Source organism: Callithrix jacchus, chromosome 12, assembly GCF_049354715.1.
Source record: "Callithrix jacchus isolate 240 chromosome 12, calJac240_pri, whole genome shotgun sequence".
In the NCBI taxonomy this organism is placed as follows: Eukaryota; Metazoa; Chordata; class Mammalia; order Primates; family Cebidae; genus Callithrix; species Callithrix jacchus.
The window spans coordinates 5,626,996-5,648,277 of record NC_133513.1 but is presented as its reverse complement, the minus strand read 5'-3'; the positions used below and the strand labels follow the sequence as shown (position 1 = coordinate 5,648,277).

The following is a 21,282-nucleotide window of genomic DNA, read 5'->3' as shown; positions in this document are numbered from 1 at the left end:
TGGATCTGAAATGAGGACCACAGGACCCAGAGACCCCCCACTACAGATGGCAAGGAGGGCAAAGGTTTGGACAGAGGGAAGGGAGGCCTGTTTTGGCTTTTTGCAGATTGTGGACGGAAAGCAACACAGGCATGGGTATAAGGAGCAAAGTAAGACACCCTCTCCCTCATCAGATCCAGCGCACCCAATCAGCTCAGCTTTAAAATGGGTCCTGCACCCCGTGGAAACCAGGAGGGCCGGTCGTTCTGTCTACATCATTCCTGACAGCGCACACACATGCTTTAATTTCCTTCTTGAAAAAAAAAATCCATTATGTATTCCCACCCTCCTCTCCAGCTGCTCTGGCCCGTCTCCCTCCCCGCACGCAGAGCTCCTGAGTGAGTTGCTGAACTCACTGTCTGCACCTGTGTCCCTCACGGCCGCTTCAGATTCCTCGGGCTCTCACCCGCTGACCCCAGGACTGCTTTTGTCAAGAGTGAAACACTCAATAAAGTGGAAAGATTCTGAGGCCTCAACTTGCGTGAGCGGTGGAATCACACCTTCAGCCTTAAAACCAATCTCCTCCAACCCCCAGGGCCCCTTCTCTAGTCCAGGTCCCCCTCCCTCAGCTTCCCCAACCTCTGCAGGGCAGAGGCAGCTCACGAGCTGGGGCCGCCTCCCTTCTCGTTCTACTTGCTCTCCCTAGGCAGTGACACCTATCCTGTGGCTTAGACCCCATCCAAATATGGGCGGCTCCAAGAATTCAATCTCTAGCCCAGACCTGGCCCTTGAACCCCAGACTTAAATTCCACCTGGCTACTCAACCCTAGCATGTCCAAAACCAAACTGTCCTTCTGCCCTCCAAGCCCCTTTGTCAAGTTGGCCCAATCTCAGAAAATGAAACACTGCTTTCTGTTGATTACACCACAGCCCAGGCACCCTCATTTCTCTAATAGCCTCTGTCTGATCAATTCATAAAACCTGATGGTTCTTAGAGACATCCAGGACCTGCCCAATTCTCAACACCTCTGCTGCCACACCTTCAGCCAAGCACCATCACCCGTGACCTCCATGGCTGCAGGTGCCTCCTAACTGGCCTCTCTCAGATGGAGGTCAGCTCTTGGCCTTTCTGGGCTCACAATTCTCCAGGGCCTTCTCCTTGCACTCAGATAAAACGCAGAGTCTTCATCTCACCCTTCAAGGCTCTGCATAGCCCCCGCTGCCTCTGTCGCTCACCCACAGTCACGCCAGCTCCCTCTGCTTCTTGACGTCAAAAGCGCATCCACACACCCACGTACTGCCAATGTACATGCTTGCTCCCTCCACTCAGGCCCTGCTCAAACACCAATAGAGCCCTTTGCTGACCTCATGGAAGATGCCACTGCCTCCTTTGTCCCTGTCACTCCCTGAAGCTGTTATTCCTCCTGTTAACAGCATGAGCCCTGATCCTCGGCTCCATTGTTATTGCTGCGGTGCCAGCTATGAAGCAGGGGCTTTTCTCTGCCCCCTTGCTGTGTTCCCCAAGATCCATGATAGCACTGGCACTGGCGGGCACTTGACAGACATGTGCTGGATGCTGAGTCAACACATAAAGAACGGAACCCTGTGCCTGGAGGGCTGCATGGATACAGCCTCCTTGAAATTAACAAGTGACCACAAGGGATAAAGCTTAGCTGCAACTAACACATTCTCTCAGAGAATGCAAACACTGAGGAAGAGGCAGGCCGTGCTGACCTTGAATCCCCAGTGCCCATGTCAGACTCCCTCAGCTTCTGTCTTGGGTAGGCAAGATGGAGAGAAGCTATTTACCATCCACGCCCGAGCTTGTTAAGGAAACTACTTACTAGGTGCTCTCTCTGCTTCTCTACAGACCTTGACCTGTGAATTCAAGACCCGATCTCTGTGCATGCTGCCAGCAAGTCTGGGCAGCCTCTCCCCACAGTGAATTCCGCAGCAGCACCAGCTGCGGGTGTGTAAATCTATGTGCACGAACACACGGCCCTGCTTCTGTCTCTGCAGCCGCTAGTGCCATGCCCCAGACACAGGTGCACCCACTAATGGAAGCAGCCTGGGGTCACTCTGTCTAGCTGCCCTTTGCTGTGAACTGAGCAGCACTTCCAGGGACGGCAACAAAGAACAAAGGCCTGAGTAATGGCCAGCAGAGCCCTGAATGACGGGACACCCACGAAGATCCCCAGGCTCCCCTTCTGGTGAAGTGCTCCAGTGAGTTATCCACTCATTAAAGCTCAAGGCAACCTGCCATCTCAGCCTCATCTTACCCGGTGCCCCTGAGGGCCTGGTCTGGGAATAGCACTGCTTCCCAGTTCCTTCCCCAGTACAGGGTACAGGAGAGGGCTGGTCCTGGGCCAGGCCCTCAGCATCCTCCTTCATTTCTAGATTACAGCCCAGGGCCCAAAGGCTGCCCAGCCTGAGCTTTCCCCATCTCCAGGCTCGGGGCTTGTGCCTCCTTCTTATCATAGGGGCCTTTAATGATCCCGCTCTCACTGTGGGACCCCTTTCGAGAGGCTTTTTGCTGAGGATAGAGGAAGCATCACTCCTAGGGAGAGGCCCCCGACTGGCCCTGGAGGGCTGACAGACACCCACAAACGAACGAGGCAGAACAGAAAACCAACCTGCTTCCTGGAGCTGGAAGTCTTGCATTTACCTAACAGAGCTGGTGCTGCTTCCGTCTTTGGAAAGCGAGAATGGAAAGAACAGTGAGAAGGCAAAAAAAAGCAGAGCAAGCACATTCACTTGAAAAGGAATGAGCCATCCATGAGCAAGCAAGAGTCCAGAACCTCACGAAGCCAAACCCTGCCACACATCGAGCCACGGCCGGGCTGACCATAGACGGCTCCCAGGCTGCCGGCAGGAACTCAGCCACTCCCACCTATGCAGACAGCCAAGCCCACAACGCACAGAACCGCTGAGGGGAGCAGGAGACTTACAATGTCATCGGAGTCTCCACCTTGCATTGTGCCCACAATGCGTTTGCCGGGTCTTCCTGAGAACAACGAAAGCATGGAGAAGTCATAAAAACCTTGGAAAATAAAGCAGGAGATAGCATTCAAGATTTGTTTTCTGGCCAGGCGTGTTGACTCATGCCTATGATCCCAGTACTTTGGGAGGCTGAGACAGGAGGCCAGGAGTTTGAGGATAGCCTGGGTAACATAATGAAACCTCATCTCTACAAAAATTTTTTTAAAAAATTAGCAAGGTGTGGGGGTTCACACCTGTAGCCCCAGCTCCTCAGGAGGCGGAGGCTGCAGCGAGCGGAGATCACGCCACCGTACTGTAGTCTGGACAACAGAATGAGATTCTGTCTCTCACGCACACACACAAAAATGCAACTGTGCTCCAAACATTAACAGACGGTAGATAAGAAATACTTTTTTTTGGGAGGGAGTTTTGCTGTTGTTACCCAGTCTGGAGTGCAATGGAGCGATCTCGGCTCACTGCAACCTCCGCCTCCTGGGTTCAAGCAATTCTCCTGCCTCGGCCTCCCGAATAGCTGGGACTACAGGCACGTGCCACCATGCCCAGCTAATTTTTTGTATTTTTAGTAGAGACGGGGTTTCACCATGTTGACCAGGATGGTCTCAATCTCTTGACCTCGTGATCCACCCGCCTCGGCCTCCCAAAGTGCTGGGATTACAGGCTTGAGCCACCGCGCCCGGCCCAGAAATATTTTTAAAGGCAAATATAAGACAATTTTATAGTACTAAAACAAACATTTATAGAACCTTTGACCTAAGAATTTGCCTTTTAATGATGCAACCTAAAAATATGCAGACATACAGAAAGCTGTACATACAAGGAAACGAAGGGAAATAAATATCAATATGACGATGGACATCATGGGTACGGTTGTGCTAGGAATACGATACAGCCATTAAAAAGTAGGTAGCAGGCCGGGCGTGGTGGCTCATGCCTGTAATCCCAGCACTTTGGGAGGCTGAGGCAGGTGGATCACAAGGTAAGGAATTCAAGATTAGCCTGGCCGATACAATGAAACTCCATCTCTACTAAAAATACAAAAAATTAGCCGGGCATGGTAGTGGGTGCCTGTAAGTAATCCCAACTACTTGGGGGCTGAGGCAGGAGAATCGCTTGAACCCAGCAGACGGAGGTTGCAGTAAGCAGAGATCGCGGCACTGCACTCCAGCCAGGCAATAGTGCCAAGACTCCATCTCAAAAAAAAGAAAAAAAAGTCGGGGGTAGAGCTATATTTTACCAACAGAGGAAGAGTTCCAATCATATCTAATCTTTCAAAACAAAAGCAAGCTGCAGAACCAGACATATAGTCTAGGTGCAAAAAGGTACGTATTTTTCAGGTGATCTCTGTGTATGTGTGTGTGTGTATGCGTATGTATATGTACAGAAAGGTAATTTGTAAAGACACACCCACCCTGGCCACTAGCCATGAGCCCTCCCAGGTGGGTGTGGGACATGAGGAAGACCCCAGGAGAGCACTGACATTCGCTCTACAAATTTTGTTGCTTGAGTCTTTGTTTTTAACTTAGTTTTAAGAGACCCTCTGTGTTGTCCAGGCTGCAGTGCTGTGGCTATTCACAGACACAGTCATCATGCGCTGAAGCCCCGAGGCTGGGCTCAAACAGTCCTCCTGCCTCAGCCTCCCGAGGAGCTGGGAATAAGGTGTGTGCCACTGTGCTGAGCCTTGCTGCGTGAATGTTTTGCAATGAGTAAAGAAATTAGAACACTTTTTAAGGCAGAGATGCTCATTTAAGTGTCTTTCTGTATTAATTCTCAGCCTATTAGGTATATAATTGCAGTGAGAGCAGTCTAAGACCCAAAAAAGGGAGACTAAAGGGAGACTATAGTTCAGTGGCAGAGGCGATGTGTCCTGTGGCTCTCTGAGAAATACCAAGCCATGAATATGAACCATCCAGTCTCGGGATCATAGACAGGTAAGAATATTAGGGGCAAACCTGACCACTGAACAGTTCAAGAGCCATAAACAACAGGACAGGGTAAACCTGGAGCAAGAGCTGCTTCTAGGGGCCATTCATAGTGCGCCTGTGGGCCTCAACACTAAGCAGCCCTGCCCCAGTCCTGGCCAGGTGTTCTGTGAAACAGGGCATGGGGAGGAGGGCCAGCGAAAGACGCCGAGTTACCTTGCATGAGCACCTCCATGGCTGTCCGAGGCTTGGACAGCTGCCTCTCTTCCAACTCACTGTCGGATTCATCGTCCTCCTGGATGTCTATGTCCGGGTCATCATTACCTGGCAGGAACACAAGCAGGCCAAACAAAGGAGTGGCTTCATCCTCGCAATTGAACAGCTCTGCCTGAAGTAAAGTTTGTGTGCAAAAGTCATTTGTACTTCTAGCCTTTCTTTAGATATATTATATTTTATGAGACTCTCTGGGTTGGCCGGTAGATGCTTAGTGAAGACTTAATGTGGACAATGATGTGCTATGTTTTGTTTTGTTTTGTTTTTTTTTTTTTAATTTCCAAAGCAAGAAAAAAGTGGGTCAGACATGTTAGTTAGAAACAGCACTACAGTCTCCAGAACAGCAACGCCGACTCCTCCAATCCCAGCCTTCCGAAACCTGCATGGCTCCCTGGGTGCCAGGCAGTGAGGTCTTCACACATTCTCTGCAAAGACTTTTGGAAGATGATAGTTCTCAGGCTAATCGTGTGGAAGCCCTTGAAGGAAATCTGAGATCGTAAAAACTGAATACCCAGCTGTCAAGTGCTTGGTTAGTTTAGAGAAAAACCCATTCTCTGTCCAATGTTAGGCTGTATCACCAGAACTCGAGCTCCTAGATCGTGACGAAGATGAGGAAGTGGAGTCTGCTGAAAAGGTAACGAAAAAGCCTGGAGGCAGGAGGCCAGGGTAGAAATGGCACCAGTGGGGCTCCCCCGAGGAGGGTGATCCTGGTGACTGGCAGTGAAAGCTGGTGATGCCATGTTCTCCCCTGGGGAAAAGCCCATCATAAAGAGAGATTTTTCCAAAGTAATTTTCTACTTTTTTTTTTTTTGAGACAGAGTCTCACTCTGTCACCCAGGCCGGAGTGCAGTGGCACAATTTTGGCTCACTGCAACCTCACGCTCTTCTGGCTGACAAGGAATTGAAAAAGGGGAGGACAGCTTTGGCTAGACAGGCCCTTCGAATTCCCTAACCCTGTTCCTGGAGGATTTCCCAGCAGTCCCTATTCTTCCTAAACTTCCTGAAGTCCCTGTTCTTCCACCAGCGTTTCCTGAGATTCAGATGATAGTCATAGAACAGGGGCAAAACGACAGAGAAACAAGGAAATGGCAAAGAAAGAGAAACTGACAGAGAAAGAGCATGCATGGGAGGGAGCATGTGTGTGGGCCTGATGCCTCAAGTATGCTGTCCTCAACGTGAGAGCAAATAGAGTATCTCACCAGGAAGAAAAGAGAGAGCAATCAGGAAGAGGAGATGGAACTTCGTGCAGCAAGGCCACCAATTCAGCAGGAAGATCCTGCCTGGCTGCTACTGGCCCCAACACAGACTTGACACTGAGTTCATGGATAAGAGAACCTGACTGGTCACAGAGAGCACTCCTTCCCAGAATCGAGGCCTCGTATGGACGTAACCCTGTGTCTCTCCAGGTGAGTGTCTTGCTGAGCCATTCTGGATTATGGGGAGCATCTCAGCAGTGTCGGGACCATCACGAGGCGAGTGGCTCCTCCGCCTGCACTGCATCCCAATGCTTGGTTTCCATCAGTCAGCCCCAAAATACGGAACACTACACACCTCTAGGACCAATTTTCTTACAGTTACGCATCATATATAATTCAAACTATCATGTAAACGGGGAAATGCTATCTTAATTGGCACAAGAATGAAACGTGCTTTAAATGCTGTATTTAAACCAGACTCTCGAGTGAATACAATGGCACCCGACACAGAAGCTGTGATAAAATTGCCTTTTGAAAATATTTTTGTTCCTATGGTCAACAATTTATTATACTTTTCAAAACTGAAGATATAAAGTGCTGTTACCACATTTAAAAAAAAAGCTGAAAAAACTTAAAGAAGAAAATACATATTTTAAAACATAGGTATATTTCAAGGCTGAAAAATGCTAGTCCAGAGTAAACCGCTCGTCTACAAAGCCCAGCCTTACTTCCACTCTTGAGCAGGCGCTTCTCTTCCTCCTTGAGCTTGTTCTGTATCAGGCAGAGAGTGTTTTTAGCCTCCTGTGGAAGAGGAAAAACAGACTCAGGAGAGATGGCCCTTTTCTGGACTGTTCTAATCTTCTTCACTCTTACACCTAACACTCTGCTGTGTAAGGACTGCTAAGTTTGTGCTACGGAACAAGAAAAGAGCTAAACTCAAGGAAGGGGAAGAGAATTAACACTGCCTGGGCAACTCCAGTGTCCCAAAACCTATTGCTCTCTCTCTCTCAGGTCACCTGGTGGCCTGGTGGACAGGGGCGCCCAGAGTGAAGCAGCTGCCTCATCCCCATGCTTCTCCAACTGCATGTCCCTGCTTCTGAGGAGAGTTAAATGCCCACACGTGTGCCTGGACGGCCTGGGGACACAGAACAGATACATCTAACTTTAGGAAAGAGACAGACATATAGATTTTATCATTTATCTTCCTTGCCCTGCCTTCAGATTTCAGCTCAAAAGATGCTAAATGATGGGACAGATCAAGATGGGAAGAAAAAGAAAGAAATGCTAATCTAATTCCTGGGGTGGTGACAGGAGAAGAAAATATCTCAGGTCATAAAATGTGGCCCTGATTATTATCAAGAAAGAGAATGGGGGCTGGGCATGCGGGTTACACCTGTAACCCCCGTGCTTTGGGAGGCCAAGGCAAGGAGTATCACTTGAGCCCAGGAGGTCTGAGGCTGCAGTGAGCTATGATCACAGCCTGTGCTCCAGACAGAGTAGCAGGCAACAGAGTGAGACCCTATCGAGAAAGAGACAGACAGAGATAGAGATAGAGATAGAGATAGAGATAGAGATAGAGATAGAGATAGAGGTAGACAGAGAGAGAGAGAGAGAGAGAGAGAGAGACACAGACATGGAGGGAGTGAGGGAGGGAGGGAGGGAGACAGACAGACATGGAGGGAGGGAGAAAACTGGCTTTTAAATAGTGTTATTGTATTTTAAATATTTTTACTAAACAGTAAAAATAAAGCACTGTGTTTCAGGCATGGAGTATCTCAAGGTAACAGGTATACTAAGGACAGAGGGTGAGAGTAAGCAGGAGAAAAAGAGACAGGTGGGGTAGAGGGGCTCCCTGGGAAGTTACCAAGGCCACCTGCCCACCATTCTGAGCCATACTGTTTGGTTTGTCCTCTGAACCCAGAGGTGGCCCCAGATGACACAACAAAACTGCCAAGATCTCTTTTCACTGCCCTTGACTGTTCTTTCCCAGGTACCCAAATGTTTAAAATGTTCTAACTCCAGACTCTTTCCAGTGCCCTCGAAATATGCCTGTCCTGTATCGTTTCTCCATGGCCTGCCTGTGGCACAGAGTAATGCCAGTAACGAGTTCCTCGCCAAGATGACGTGTCCCCACAGATGCATTAGGTACTCCCAGTTAGCCCACCTGGACGACAAAACAGCTCTGCCCAACTCAAATGTCCAGGCTGGTAAGAAGCCTAGCATAACCTTAAAACCAAACGCTGTCAAGGGCATGAGAAACGGAGGCTGCAGACCAATTTCATCATGAAAATGGAGTCTAAATGACCATTCTCAGGGTAAGCAGAAGTATCCCCAAGGGATAGGGCAATTCAAAAATTGATCACAACTTGGTTCAATTTCCTTTGCTCTAAATTCCACATTTATCAGCGCATGCTAGGGTATGGAATAGTCTTTCCTAAATGGCCTTACCCACTGGGATGAGAGGTACCTGTGAGACAGTTGGTCAGGTTCAAGGCCACATATATTTCCCACAATCAATCAATAAACTGCAATTCCTCTTTATAAAACAATCTCTAACGAGCTATTATGGTGATTTAATTAACCAGGACTTGAAGATCTTCTTTTTGAGATGGTGTCTTGCTCCGTTGCCCAGGCTACAGTGCAGTGGTGCGATCTCGGCTCACTCACTGTAACCTCCGCCTCCCAGATTCAGTGATTCTCCTGCCTTAGCCTTCTGAATGACTAGGACTACAGGTGTGCCACTGCACCCAGCTAATTTTTGTATTTTTAGTAGAGATAGGGTTTCACCATCTTGGCCAGACTGGTCTCAAACTCCTAACCTCAAGTGACCTACCTGCCTCAGCCTCCCAAAGTGCTGGGATTATAGGCATGAGCCACCATGCTTGGCTTTTTTTTTTTTTTTTTTTTTTTTTTCTGAGACAGTCTTGCTCTGTCAACCAAGCTGGAGTACAGTGGCATGACCATGGCTCACTGCAATTTCAAATTCCCAGACTCAAGCAATCCTCCCATCTCAGCCTCCCAAGTAGCTGGGAACACAGGTATGCAACACCATGCCCAGCTAATTTCTTTTTTCTTCTCTGTAGAGACAGGGTCTCACTATGTTGCCTAAACTGGTCTTGGACTCCTGGGCTCCAGTGAGCCTCCTGCCTAAGTCTCTCAAAGTGCTGGTATTACAGGTTTAAGCCATCACACCTGGCCTTGAAAATCTTTATGTGAACTGACCGAGCAGGCTTTATTTTTTCATTTTTGGAGACGGAGTCTTGCTCTGTTGCCCAGGCTGGAGTGCAGTGGCACTATCTTGGCAACCTCCGGGTTCAAGCGATTCTCCTGCCTCAGCCTCCCGAGTAGCTGGGACTACAGGCACCCGCCACCATGCCCAGCTAATTTTTCTATTTCCAGTGGAGACAGGGTTTTACCATGTTGGCCAGGCTGGTCTCAACCTCCTGACCTCAAGTGATCCACTCACCTTGGCCTCCCGAAGCCAAGCAAGCTTTTAAATCTGCATTCGAGACCAGCTCGAGTGGGATCAGCTCAAAATTTGTGGGATCGGTGCAAAATAAAATGCACTCAGAAATTATTATGAATTTCAAGACGGTGACAACAGAGCCTGAAAGGAAGCAATGGCTCCTCTAGGGGCAGAGTATTACACAACCGCACAGTCCTCAAGTCAGCCCTGTCTGTACTTTTAACTGACTAAATCTGATGGAACACAGCAGCAAATATTTGACAACCCTGGAGTCCAAGAGGGTACACTACCAGCAAAACAAACGAATTACATGAGCAGTCCTCAGACTGACCCAGGAGAAGCAAAACGTACTGATATTTTTTTCACGATGATACTAACAGCATGACTTGTCACCGAGTACAGAGTAACACCCCAGAAGGAATGGCCAAACAGAGGACAGGCTCAGCTCACCTCAAATCTTTCTTGCTCCATCCTATGGTAGTCTTCAAGCTGTTTTTCCAGGTAAGTCAGATTTTGAAATTTCTCCAGATAAATGTCATACTGCTTTTGTAATTCCTCCTCAACCTTCTCATACTCATCCATAAAGCATGGCCTAAAACAAGCAAATGAAATAAAAAGGAAAAGGTGAATTCATATGCAGTAGTTTGAAATGGGTATTCACAGTGCCAAACTCCATGGTGGCTTTCTTTGGAAACCCTTAATTAGAGAAGGTCCTTCATTCTTGTAACTACTTAAAAATATTTTCCTTTCTTGTTTCTCCCTAAAAATGAAGATACTTGCTTTTTATCATAAGATGTGCTCTTTGTAAAAACCTGAAATAATCCTGAAAGTATGAAGAACGATGTAAAAATTACTGATAATCCCATCACCAGGTATAAGTGCTTGATATGACACATAACCTTCCAGACTTTTCTATGCATAAATATAGATAGGAATGCATTTTAAACAAAAATTAAATATACATAGAAGTTTTATAAACTTTTTTTCATTTCAATATAGCATAATGTCAAAAGAGTTCAAAATAATCAGGCCGGGCACAGCGGCTCACATCTGTAACCCTAGCACTTTGGGAGGCTGAGGTAGGAGGAGGCTTGCGCCCCGGAGTTCGAGGCTGCAGTGAGTGAGGATCCTCTGACCTAGCCATGGCACCCCAGCCCTCCAGCCTGCATGACACAGCCAGACCCCACCTCTAAAGACAAAAAGATCACATTCCAGACACATCTCTCAAAATCAACAAATTAAATATATATAATTATCTTATTTGGATATAATGTTCTACTGTAGGCCAGGCACGGTGGATCAGGCCTGTAATCCCAGCACTTTGGGAGGCGTAGGTGGGTGGATCACCTGAGGTCAGGAGCTTGAGACCAGCCTGGCCAATATGGTGAAACCTCATCTCTACTAAAAACACAAAAATTAGCTGAGTGTGGTGGCACATGCCTGTAATCCCTGCTACTCAGGACGCTGAGGCAGGAGAATCACTTGAATCCGAGAGGTGGAGGTTGTAGTGAGCTGAGACTGCACCACTGCACTCCAGCCTGGGGACAGAGCGAGACTCCATCTCAATAATAATAATAATAATAATAATAATAATAATGATGATGATGATGTTCTACTGTCAGGATATTACAATTTTTAAGCAGTCCTCTAAAAAGGGGACCACAGGCTGTTATAAATTAGAGCTGTTGTTTTGTTTTTTTTTGAGATAAGGTCTCACTTTGTCACCCAGGCTAGAGTACAGTGATGCAATCATGGCTCACTGCAGCACCGAATGCCTGGAATCAAGTGATCCTCCTGCCTCAGGCCCCCAAGTACCTGGAACTACAGACATATGCCATCATGGTCTGGCTGTTTTTTATATTTTTTTTGTAGATGCGGGGTTTAGCCACGTTGGCCAGGCTGGTCTCGAACTCGAGTTCAAGTGATCTGCCCACTTTGGCCTCTCAAAGTGCTGGGGTGACAGAGGTGAACCAGTGCCCAGCCTAAAAAGGTTTTTAAACAATAAAAAATTTTTTAAAAAGGCCAGGTACAGTGGTTCACACCTGTAATCTCAACATTTTGGGAGGTGGAGACGGGTGGATCACAAGGTCAGGAGTTCAAGATCAACCTGACCAAGATGGTGAAACCCCATCTCTACTAAAAATACAAACATTAGCCAGGTGTGGTGGTGGGCACCTGTAATCCCAGCTACCTGGGAGGCTGAGGCAGAGAACTGCTTGAATTTGGTAGGGGGAGGTTACAGTCAGCCAAGATTGTGCCACTGTACTCCAGCCTGGGCGACAGAGCGGGACTCCACCTCAAAAAAAAAAAAAAAAATCCAGACACTGTAATCCCAGCATTTCAGAAGGCTGAGGTGAGCAGACCACCTGCGGTCAGGAGTTCGAGACCAGCCTGGCAAACATGGCGAAACCACACCTCCAGTAAAAATACACAAATTAGCTGAGCATGGTGGTGTATGCCTGTAATCCCAGCTACTCGGGAGGCTGAGGCAGGAGAACTGCTTGAACCTGGGAGGCGGAGGTTCTTAGCAGTGAGCTGAGATCATGTCACTGCACTCCAGCCTGAGCAACAAGAAAGAAACTCTGTCTCAGAAAACAAAAAACATAAAAATCTATTGCAACTGGTTTGGTGAACTTTTTTTTTCTTATTATTGACCTTAAAGGGAAAACTCTAGTCTTTTAAAAATATAAGCAGATAAACTAAGAAATAATTATAATCTTTTGAACTAGAGCAAAACAAAGAGACTTGTCTGTTAAAAGGATTTGTGGCTTAACAAAAATGAATTGACACTTTAAAGGTGGAATGTGTCAACCAGAAATATCTATCTGGCGGCACTGACTTCTTTTTTTGTCTTCTTCCGTTAAGGCTTTAGAGGTAAAGCACTGGTTTCAGGAGGGAAGGGCCTGGGCCTTGCACTGGGCGGGGAGGAGCCTGGCTGCTCCCTGTGGTTGCTGTCGCTGCTTCCAGATGCTGGCTCTCCACAGACCTCAGGATAGTGGCCAGGGTGGAGCCAGCCACCAACATCCAAATAGGCAAAACACATTCAAGCAGAGGAGGCAGCTGGGAAGAAGGAGGAGCCAAGAGAGAAAGAAAAATACAGGGAGAATGAAAAGGGAGAAAGAGCAGCAGCATGGGGGGGGGCGGGGGAGACAAAGACACAGCAAGGGAAAGAGGCACAGAACGAGGAAGAGAAGAGAGAGAGAACCCCTGAAACTCAAGGAACACACGGAAGAGGTGCCACTATTCTCCATCGGTATTCCTGGGAGATATATTTCCAATGAGCGAAAGTAGGAAGAAAGATGAATTACTGACTGATGAAGAATGATCAAGGTTTAAATCAAGTCTCAAATCTATGCCAAAAAAAAGGCAGGGTATGTTTCTGTTTCTATCTAATTTACGGCAAGATCTGAGGAGACCAAGTCTGGATTTCCCCGTCTGGATTCGTTTATTCTGCCTTGAGTTCCAAGAAGCTGTAAAAGCTTAAAGGGCAGTGCAAGCATTAAGTGGCTCTCCAGACATATTGCAGTAAAGAGAATGAGTTTAGCCATCTGCTTGTCACGACAGGCAACACATGTACATTCTGAGATGAAGATACCCTTACGTAAGGCTTTTTTCACCAGCTGAGAAGAGTTAAGATCACATTCTATCCTCTTAGTCATTGTTCTAACATTTTTTTTCTTTAGGAGTCAGGGGCAGCCAGGCGCAGTGGCTCACGCCTATAATCCCAGCACTTTGGGAGGCCGAGGCAGGTGGATCACGAGGTCAAGAGATTGAGACCATCCTGGTCAACAAGGTGAAACCCCGTCTCTACTAAAAATACAAAAATTAGCTGGGCATGGTGGTGCGTGCCTGTAGTCCCAGTTACTCGGGAGGCTGAGGCAGGAGAATTGCTTGAACCCAGAAGGCGGAGGTTGCAGAGAGCCGAGATTGTGCCATTGCACTCCAGTCTGGGTAACAAGAGCGAAACTGTCTCAAAAAAATCAGGGGCTCATTCTGTTGCTCAGGCGGGAGTGCAGTGATGCGATCATAACTCACAGCACCCTCAACCTCCTGGGCTCAAGCAATCCTCCTGCCTCAGCCTCCCAAGTAGGTGGGACTACAGGTGTGTATCACCATACCTAGCAAATTTTTAAAAATTTTTAGAGATGGGGTTTTATTATGCTGCCCAGGCTGGTCTCAAACCCCTGGGGTCAAAAGCAGCTCCCACCCCATTCTCACAAGCAGCTGAGATTTCAGACATGAGCCACAATGCCCAGTTTGTTTTACCTTTCTGGGACATCTTTCTCTTCATTCTCCAAGTGTTCATACCTACCTGACACTCTGCAGAGTCTCCAGTCGCTTCCGATTTCTTTCCAGTTCTAATTTTCTCTTTTCAATTTTGGATTCTAAATTAGCTTCATCAGAGGCCACATTATTGAGCAGGTCTTTAGTCTTCTGAACCTGTGTCTATATTTAACAGGAAATAATGACACAATGTGGCAATAAAAACAGTAGAAGAATTTTGGAACTTTTCAGGCATAGCAACATTATGCTGACCAAACACAAGAGCAAACAAAGCAGACACTTCCCCAAGCAACGACTCATTTAACCCACTAGTTCCAGGGAGAATGTCACAAAGTCCAGAAAAAGTTATCTTTTCTTCCCCACCCGCATGAAAAGCAGGTGTTTCTGCCGAGGGAAAGAAGTGAAGATGGAAAGAAGAGCGTCCTGGTCAAGGTAGAGAGGACTGCAGTCTTTTGTCTGACTCGCTTGGCTAGAAAGAGGTACACGTAACTCTGGACAGTCAGTCTGCCCTATCATTCAGGCCGTGCCCCTAGTTGTAAACACCCGAGTCACAGAATACAGGCACACCAAGCACTGCTCTACAAGGAAGGGAGAGAAAGCAACAGCTGGCCTCAGCCCTAACCCACCAGCTGCTGGCATTTAGAGAGGGTCCCTCTTCCCTCTTCCTGGCAACAGAAACTTGACTACAGGCTGAAAAAAAAGGAGACACCACTCTGAAGTCAGTACAAAAGCAGCTCCTGCGTGGCACTGGCCACACTGGTGTGTGCCAGCTCCGGAAGGGGCCCAGGGCAACAGTCAGACAGAGGCCCTTAGGCAACAGAGAAGGGAAAGGGGACACGAGACCACTGACAGTGACACAAGTCTCTCTATCCTCTTCTAAGAGAAGGTTCATCTGAAGCAGGTAGAGTCACAGGTAGCGCAGTCTTCACATGCGCCTTGTCTGATGTCTTGGTTCAGAGCTCCGATCTCTTCCATGAGAAATCTGGACTGCCACCCAGCTGAGCATGGAACTGCCTCGCCAGGTTCTGGCTTGCCAGCCCTGCATTAAGTTCCTAATGGCCAAGATGGGGCACTTTGCCTATGGGTAGCATCCCATAAAGGGGTTACTCACTGTTTTCCTGCAGGTCTCTGAAAAGCCATGGGCTCCACAGAGAAAAGGCCTAAGAAGCCCAGACACTCTCCATGATTCTCAGAGATGATGTGTTTTGGAAGCAGCCGCTGTTATTGACAATGCATTTATGGTCTGATGTTTTTGGTCTAAGTACACTAACCATTTCTAAGATACTTTCATTAAAATAATCATATCCTTATCCATTTGCTGCAAGTGCCTTAAAGCCCCCAGGAGAAATGTGAGTTCACCCTCACAGGAAGAAAGGTGGGTCTCCTTTCTGAATGACTTGAGTTAATAGCAACTATTTTCCTGAACCAAAGTCAGATCAAAACCTAGTGAATTCATCTGACTTAAACATACCTGTTTCTCAAACAAGAAACATCTAAGTCCAAAACAGCTGTGTAAACAATCTTCCCTGGTTTCTGAAATAAACGACCTGTACTTCCTAACCCCCTTTAAGTGCCCATGTTGTTGTTTTTGTTTTGTTTTTAGAATGATCAGACATCACAGACATTTTCCAACAATGCAAGGTGTCTTACGAGATACCTGTAAGAAATGAACCCGCCCTCTCTTGGGTGTTCTACTTTTAACATATTAGTGCTAAGGGCAGATTCGTGTTGTGTTCACTTGATTCAGTTAGAACACTGGCAAGCATAAGAATGTAACTTTTAAAAAATTTTTAAATTTAGAAACAATCTAAAATTTACAGAAAAGCTGTTGTAAAACACAGAGCGCTTTTCCCCAACCTCGGTGACAGGAAGTTGCCGACCAGATGTTCCAACACCCTGAATACGTGACTGTATATTTCCTACAAATAAGGACTTTCTCCCACATCCCCACGACACAATCAAAACAGGAAGCCGGCACTGACACACTAGCACCATCTAACCCCGGCCCCATTCCACTGTCCCCACTTGTCCTTGTGAGGTCCCAACAGCAGACAGGAGCCACCTATGTGTCCAGTTGTCACATCTCCACAGCCCCGCTCAGTGTGAAATGCCCCTCAGCTTTCCTTGACTTTAGGGGCTCTTCCCTCTGGGAGCGTCCAGGCTGGTTAATCTGCAGGATGCCGCTGAGTCCGGCACTGTCTCATTACGGTCAGGTATGCATCGTTGGCAGGAATACTCACGAGTGACCACATGGTAACGGGCATGCACGATTTTGATTTGTTCTGGAAATGACGTTCACTTTGATCACGTTATTAAGGGGGTAACTGGCAGGCTTCTCCCTGAGACTCGACTCTTTTCCCCTCTGTAATTAATAAGTATTCTGTGGGCCAGGCATGGTGGCTCATGACTGTAATCCCAGCACTTCAGGAGGCCAAGGCAGGAAGATCACCTGAAGTCAGGAGTTTGAGACCAGCCTGGCCAAACATGGTGGAAAAAAAAAAAAAAAAATTAGCTGGGTGATGCACGCCTGTAATCCCAGCTACTCGGGAGGCTGAGGCACGAGAATGGCTTGTACCCAGGAGACAGAGATTGCAGTGAGCTGAGATGGCACCACTGTACTCCAGCCTGGGTGACAGAGTGAAACATCATCTCAAAAATAAACAAACAAATAAATAAATAAAATGAAAGTACAATAATGAGCCGGTTATGGTGGTGTGCGCCAATAATCCCAGCTACTCAGGAGGCTGCGGCGCGAGAATCACTTGAACCTGGGAGGCAGAGGTTGCAGTGAGCTGAGGTTGTGCCACTGGACTCCAACCTGGGCAACAGAGCGAGACTCTGTCTCAAAACAAAAGGAAAAAAAAAGCACTTTGTGGAAAGCTACGTTGAAACTGCATGAGATGACCTGCTCCTCTCAGCTTTCGATACTCAGGTATTTTTTCATGCCAGTGAGAACCCATGGTTTCCTATTTCGTTCTATTGTACCACAAAATTAATTACTCTAACTTATTTAATTTGATGCTTGGAAAGCCTATGATTTTTAGAATTCTGTACAACTCACAGCAAATTCTTGTTTTATGCCTACTCCAAATTTACATAGGGGCCCCTGCCGTCTGTGTCTACTGAGTGAAATAAATCACCGATGATGACTGAAGGTCTATTGTGGATCAGAGACGAGGCTCGATATGCCCTGTGGTGATTAATGTTTCTAAGAACCCCATAGAGTTGGCCTTGCAGTTCTTACCATTTTGCAGATGAGGAAAGAGAGGCACAGAGAGGTTAAGTAACTTGCCTAAGATCACAGGGCGGAATTCAAACCCAAGCAATCTGAGTCGAGGGTCATCCTCACCATTTGCCTTCCCCCTGACTGCTTCTATATGAGAGAGGAACTGACGTGGGTGAGCAGCAAACAGTGGTGATCCATCTACTTATTACAGGGCTGTTTAGCATTTAGAAAACCCTGAAATCATTTAAATACTAATCAGTGAGGAATTGGGTAAACAAAATAAAACAGAGCATTATTTATTAAAATTATTGAAGAATTAAAAATTATCAAATTACTGAAACTGATGAATTTTTTTTTTTTTTTAAGACGGAGTTTCCCTCTTGTTACCCAGGCTGGAGTGCAATGGCACGATCTCGGCTCACTGCAACCTCTGCCTCCTGGGTTCAAGCAATTCTCCTGCCTCAGCCTTCCAAATAGCTGGGACTACAGGCACGTGCCACCATGCCCAGCTAATTTTTTGTATTTTTAGTAGAGAAGGGGTTTCACCATGTTGACCAGGACGGTCTCGATCTCTTGACCTCATGATCCTCCCTCCTCGGCCTCCTAAAGTGCTGGGATTACAGGCGTGAGCCACCGCGCCCGGCGAAACTGATGAATTTTTAATAACATGAAAAGCCATTCTTATTTATAACGCGGGGGAAAAAACGATAGTAAGTGACCTAGGTCGGCTCGAATGTCCTCTACATTTTTCATCTCTAACACATCCCTGTTCCTAAGCTTGTTCTGTCTTGTACGAGCAAGCAAGCAGTATTTTTGAGTCCCAGGCACAGAAGGCATCATATAAAGGCAAAGTCATCTCACCGAAACCTCCTTTATCGCGATTCTCATCACTCTTTCAGTCTCGTTTATTTCCAAAGGTCTGGCAATGGCTTCTGTCCTCATTTCCTGGGGGAAACAGTAAAATCATTTACACATATTTTCAGAAAAGGAGTTCTCAAAACCAATATTCCTAGATCTAGATGTGCCTTATGGACTGATTATCCAAAGTTTCATTACAATGTGGATCTCTGATGCAAAAACACTTCCACCATCACCTCCTATAATGTCTTCCGTTATCTGAGTGCCCATCCAGCGTCTCTCCAGAGCTCAGGGGCTACTTTTCAGCCAGAGGCCCCATGTGCCCCCAACTCTATGAGCAAATCTGAACTTAGCATCCATTATCTTTTCTCTGAAATGTGCTGCTGCTATTTTTTAAATAGATTTAGGGTCTCACTCTTGCCCAGGTTGGTCTCAAACTCCTGGGCTCAAGTGATCCACCTTCCTTGGCCTCCCAAACTGCTAGGATCACAGGCATGAACCACTGTGCCTGGCCCCAAATTTGCTTCTTTACCTGATTCTGTCCAGGTGACCCCCAAACTAAGCACAGTTCAACTTGCTGTCGGGATCCCCTGCCATCCTCTGTAACCTTTCTTAGGATGAAGTCCCTCTCAGTTGCCTATCACTAACAAACAACTGGAAAGCACAATTACCATGGCCCTGCCCCTAGCATGAACCATTAACCAATCAAGGGAGGCGTGTGACTATCATATCAGTGCTGAAAACTTCTGAGACGTGGGATTTTAATGTGGACGTATTTATGAGGTTTTCTATAGACAATGTCCGTGTGACCCCAAAATTCCTTACTGGGGGAATTCCTTGTATTGAATTCAATTCCTTGTATTGAAACTCTAACCCACAATGTGATGATGTTAGGAGGTGAGTCCTTTAGTGCATGATTAGCTCACAAGGGTGGCACCCTCAGGAGCGGGATTAGTGACCTCATTAGAGAAATCCCAGGGAGATCCCTCACTCCTGCTGCCATGTGAGGACTCAGCAACAAGGCTCCATCTGTGGGGAACAAGCCCTTGTCACACACCAAATCTGCTAGTGCTTTCATCTAGAATTTCCCAGTCTCCAGAACTGTGAGAAACAAATGTCTGTTATTTACAAGTCACTCCGCTTATTGCGTTTTGTTACGGCAGCCTGAGTAGAGTAAGACGAGGTCCCTGGAGCACCGCGTCAACATTTGTCTTGTGCTCCCTCCCTTTCTTCTATGGTGCATGTGTGCACGCTGGTGGGAACAGGCGAGGGCAGGGTGAGGACTTAGTCAAGGAGGCAGAGCTCATGCTTTGCCTGTGGCTGGTGCTGCTCCTCAGTACAGGTTTACCGAGTGAAAGGAAAACAAACATTGGCCAGGGCCTCTTCCTTGGATCATGACCACACGCAGAATTTGAAATGTACTATATTCAGGGTCTCACGATTTCTTCGGGAACAGTTCAGCCACTGGTTACTTCATCATTCTTTACAGGACGGTGTTGAAAGAGTCCCCGTGGGATGGAAGCGAAGTCTCACAATAATGCCACAACTGCAGTGGCAATCAGCAAGTGGCCAGCTCCTGTCTCTGGGTCTCTTAAGTACAGGTACAGACAAACACACACCACTGCACTACAAACAGAACAAAGGGAAAGCCTGGAGTTGCCTTACTCGTCATCTGAATTAGCGAGCAGATGTCAGTGGCAGTTTTGTTCTGCCAATCACACTTTACCAGGTGGCAACTGCCAAGTCGATACATGATAAGCAGGGATAGTGACCTGGCACCCAAGTCCCTCTTCCCCAGACTTCCACTTCCAGTTTGCTCCCAGGGTATGCCACAACACAGACAAGGCAGTGAGAGAGAGAAGCCATGGCTGGCATTCCTGATGGGAAGTGAATGAAAGAAATTCACTTAATATTAAAGCATTAGACTGAGCATGTAAGCTTCAAATGCCATAAATCTTTATAGGTAAGGATTAAACACTACTCCACTCTAGGCCTGGAGCAGTGGCTCATGCCTGTAATCCCAGCACTTTGGGAGGCTAAGGCAGGCGGATCACTTGAAATCACGAGTTTGGGACCAGCCCGACCAACATGATGAAACCTCATCTCCATTAAAAATTCAAAAATCAGGCCAGGCGCGGTGGCTCACGCCTGTAATCCCAGCACTTTGGGAGGCCAAGGCGGGTGGATCACGAGGTCAAGAGATTGAGACCATCCTGGTCAACATGGTGAAACCCCTTCTCTACTAAAAATACAAAAAATTAGCTGGGCGTGGTGGTGCGTGCCTGTAATCCCAGCTACCCAGGAGGCTGAGGCAGGAGAATTGCCTGAACCCAGGAGGCGGAGGTTGCGGCGAGCCAAGATCACGCCATTGCACTCCATCCTGGGTAAAAAGAGCAAAATTCCGTCTCAAAAAAATAAACAAATAAAAATGATTCAAAAATCAGCCAGGCATGGCAACATGCACCTGTAATTCCAGCTACTCAGGAGGCTGAGGCAGAAGAATCAGCCAAACCTGGGAGGCGGAGGTTCCAGTGAGCCAGGATCGAGCTACTACACTCCAGCCTGGGCAACAGAGCAAGACTCTGTCTCAAAAAAAATAACAAAATAAAAAATAAACACTACTCCACTCGTAAATAGCTGCTTAAATGTAGGTGATGGCACGTACTTCTTGGCTGCCATTGGCTGGAATAAGGATCGCAAATCAAACCAGTCTCCACTGCAACATCAACTTCAGCTAACTGGAAGTGACACCAGGATCGCTGGTCTCAAACTCTGCTGTTAGAATCATCTAGGAACATCTGAAAACTCCCCGTGCCCAGGTCACATTCCGTAAGGAGGACCTCAGAGTTAAAGCCAGGTTTCAGGAGTCTTTAGAGATCCGAGGTCTCTAAAGACTGGTCGCAGCAAGGTCTGGGAACTGCAAGCTCCAAAGAGACTTTCTGAGAAGAATGCTGAGGCAGAGTACACCAGAAGAAAGCATCGTGGTCAATAAAGTGTGCCAGTGGCCACAAGGGCAGCTTCATCGCATGCCATGTACCTGCCGTTCCTGAACAAGAAGTTAAAAGTAGACCAGTGCCCACC

The 21,282-nt window shown here is 47.2% G+C and overlaps 1 protein-coding gene across 26 annotated transcripts in view; it reads right to left on the bottom strand.

Moving 5' to 3' along the window:
• The window catches only part of CLUAP1 (clusterin associated protein 1), a 42,120-nt gene that overhangs the window by 4,116 nt on the left and 16,722 nt on the right, over nucleotides 1–21,282 (bottom strand). For 11 of the 26 annotated variants that reach the window (XR_004731671.3, XM_078344506.1, XM_078344504.1 and 8 more), the window contains 7 exons: nucleotides 18,205–18,288; nucleotides 14,146–14,279; nucleotides 10,284–10,425; nucleotides 7,096–7,168; nucleotides 5,115–5,222; nucleotides 2,928–3,019; nucleotides 2,613–2,669 (listed from right to left, as the gene is read on the bottom strand). Coding sequence is in view for 25 of the 26 variants with exons in the window: in XM_078344506.1 (XP_078200632.1) it covers nucleotides 2,613–2,669; nucleotides 2,928–3,019; nucleotides 5,115–5,222; nucleotides 7,096–7,168; nucleotides 10,284–10,425; nucleotides 14,146–14,279; nucleotides 18,205–18,288 (690 nt within the window). In the remaining variant the exon portion in view is untranslated. The remainder of the gene's footprint in view (nucleotides 1–2,612; nucleotides 2,670–2,927; nucleotides 3,020–5,114; nucleotides 5,223–7,095; nucleotides 7,169–10,283; nucleotides 10,426–14,145; nucleotides 14,280–18,204; nucleotides 18,289–21,282) is intronic. The other 15 variants (XM_078344511.1, XM_078344509.1, XM_078344507.1 and 12 more) reach the window with 3 other exon arrangements.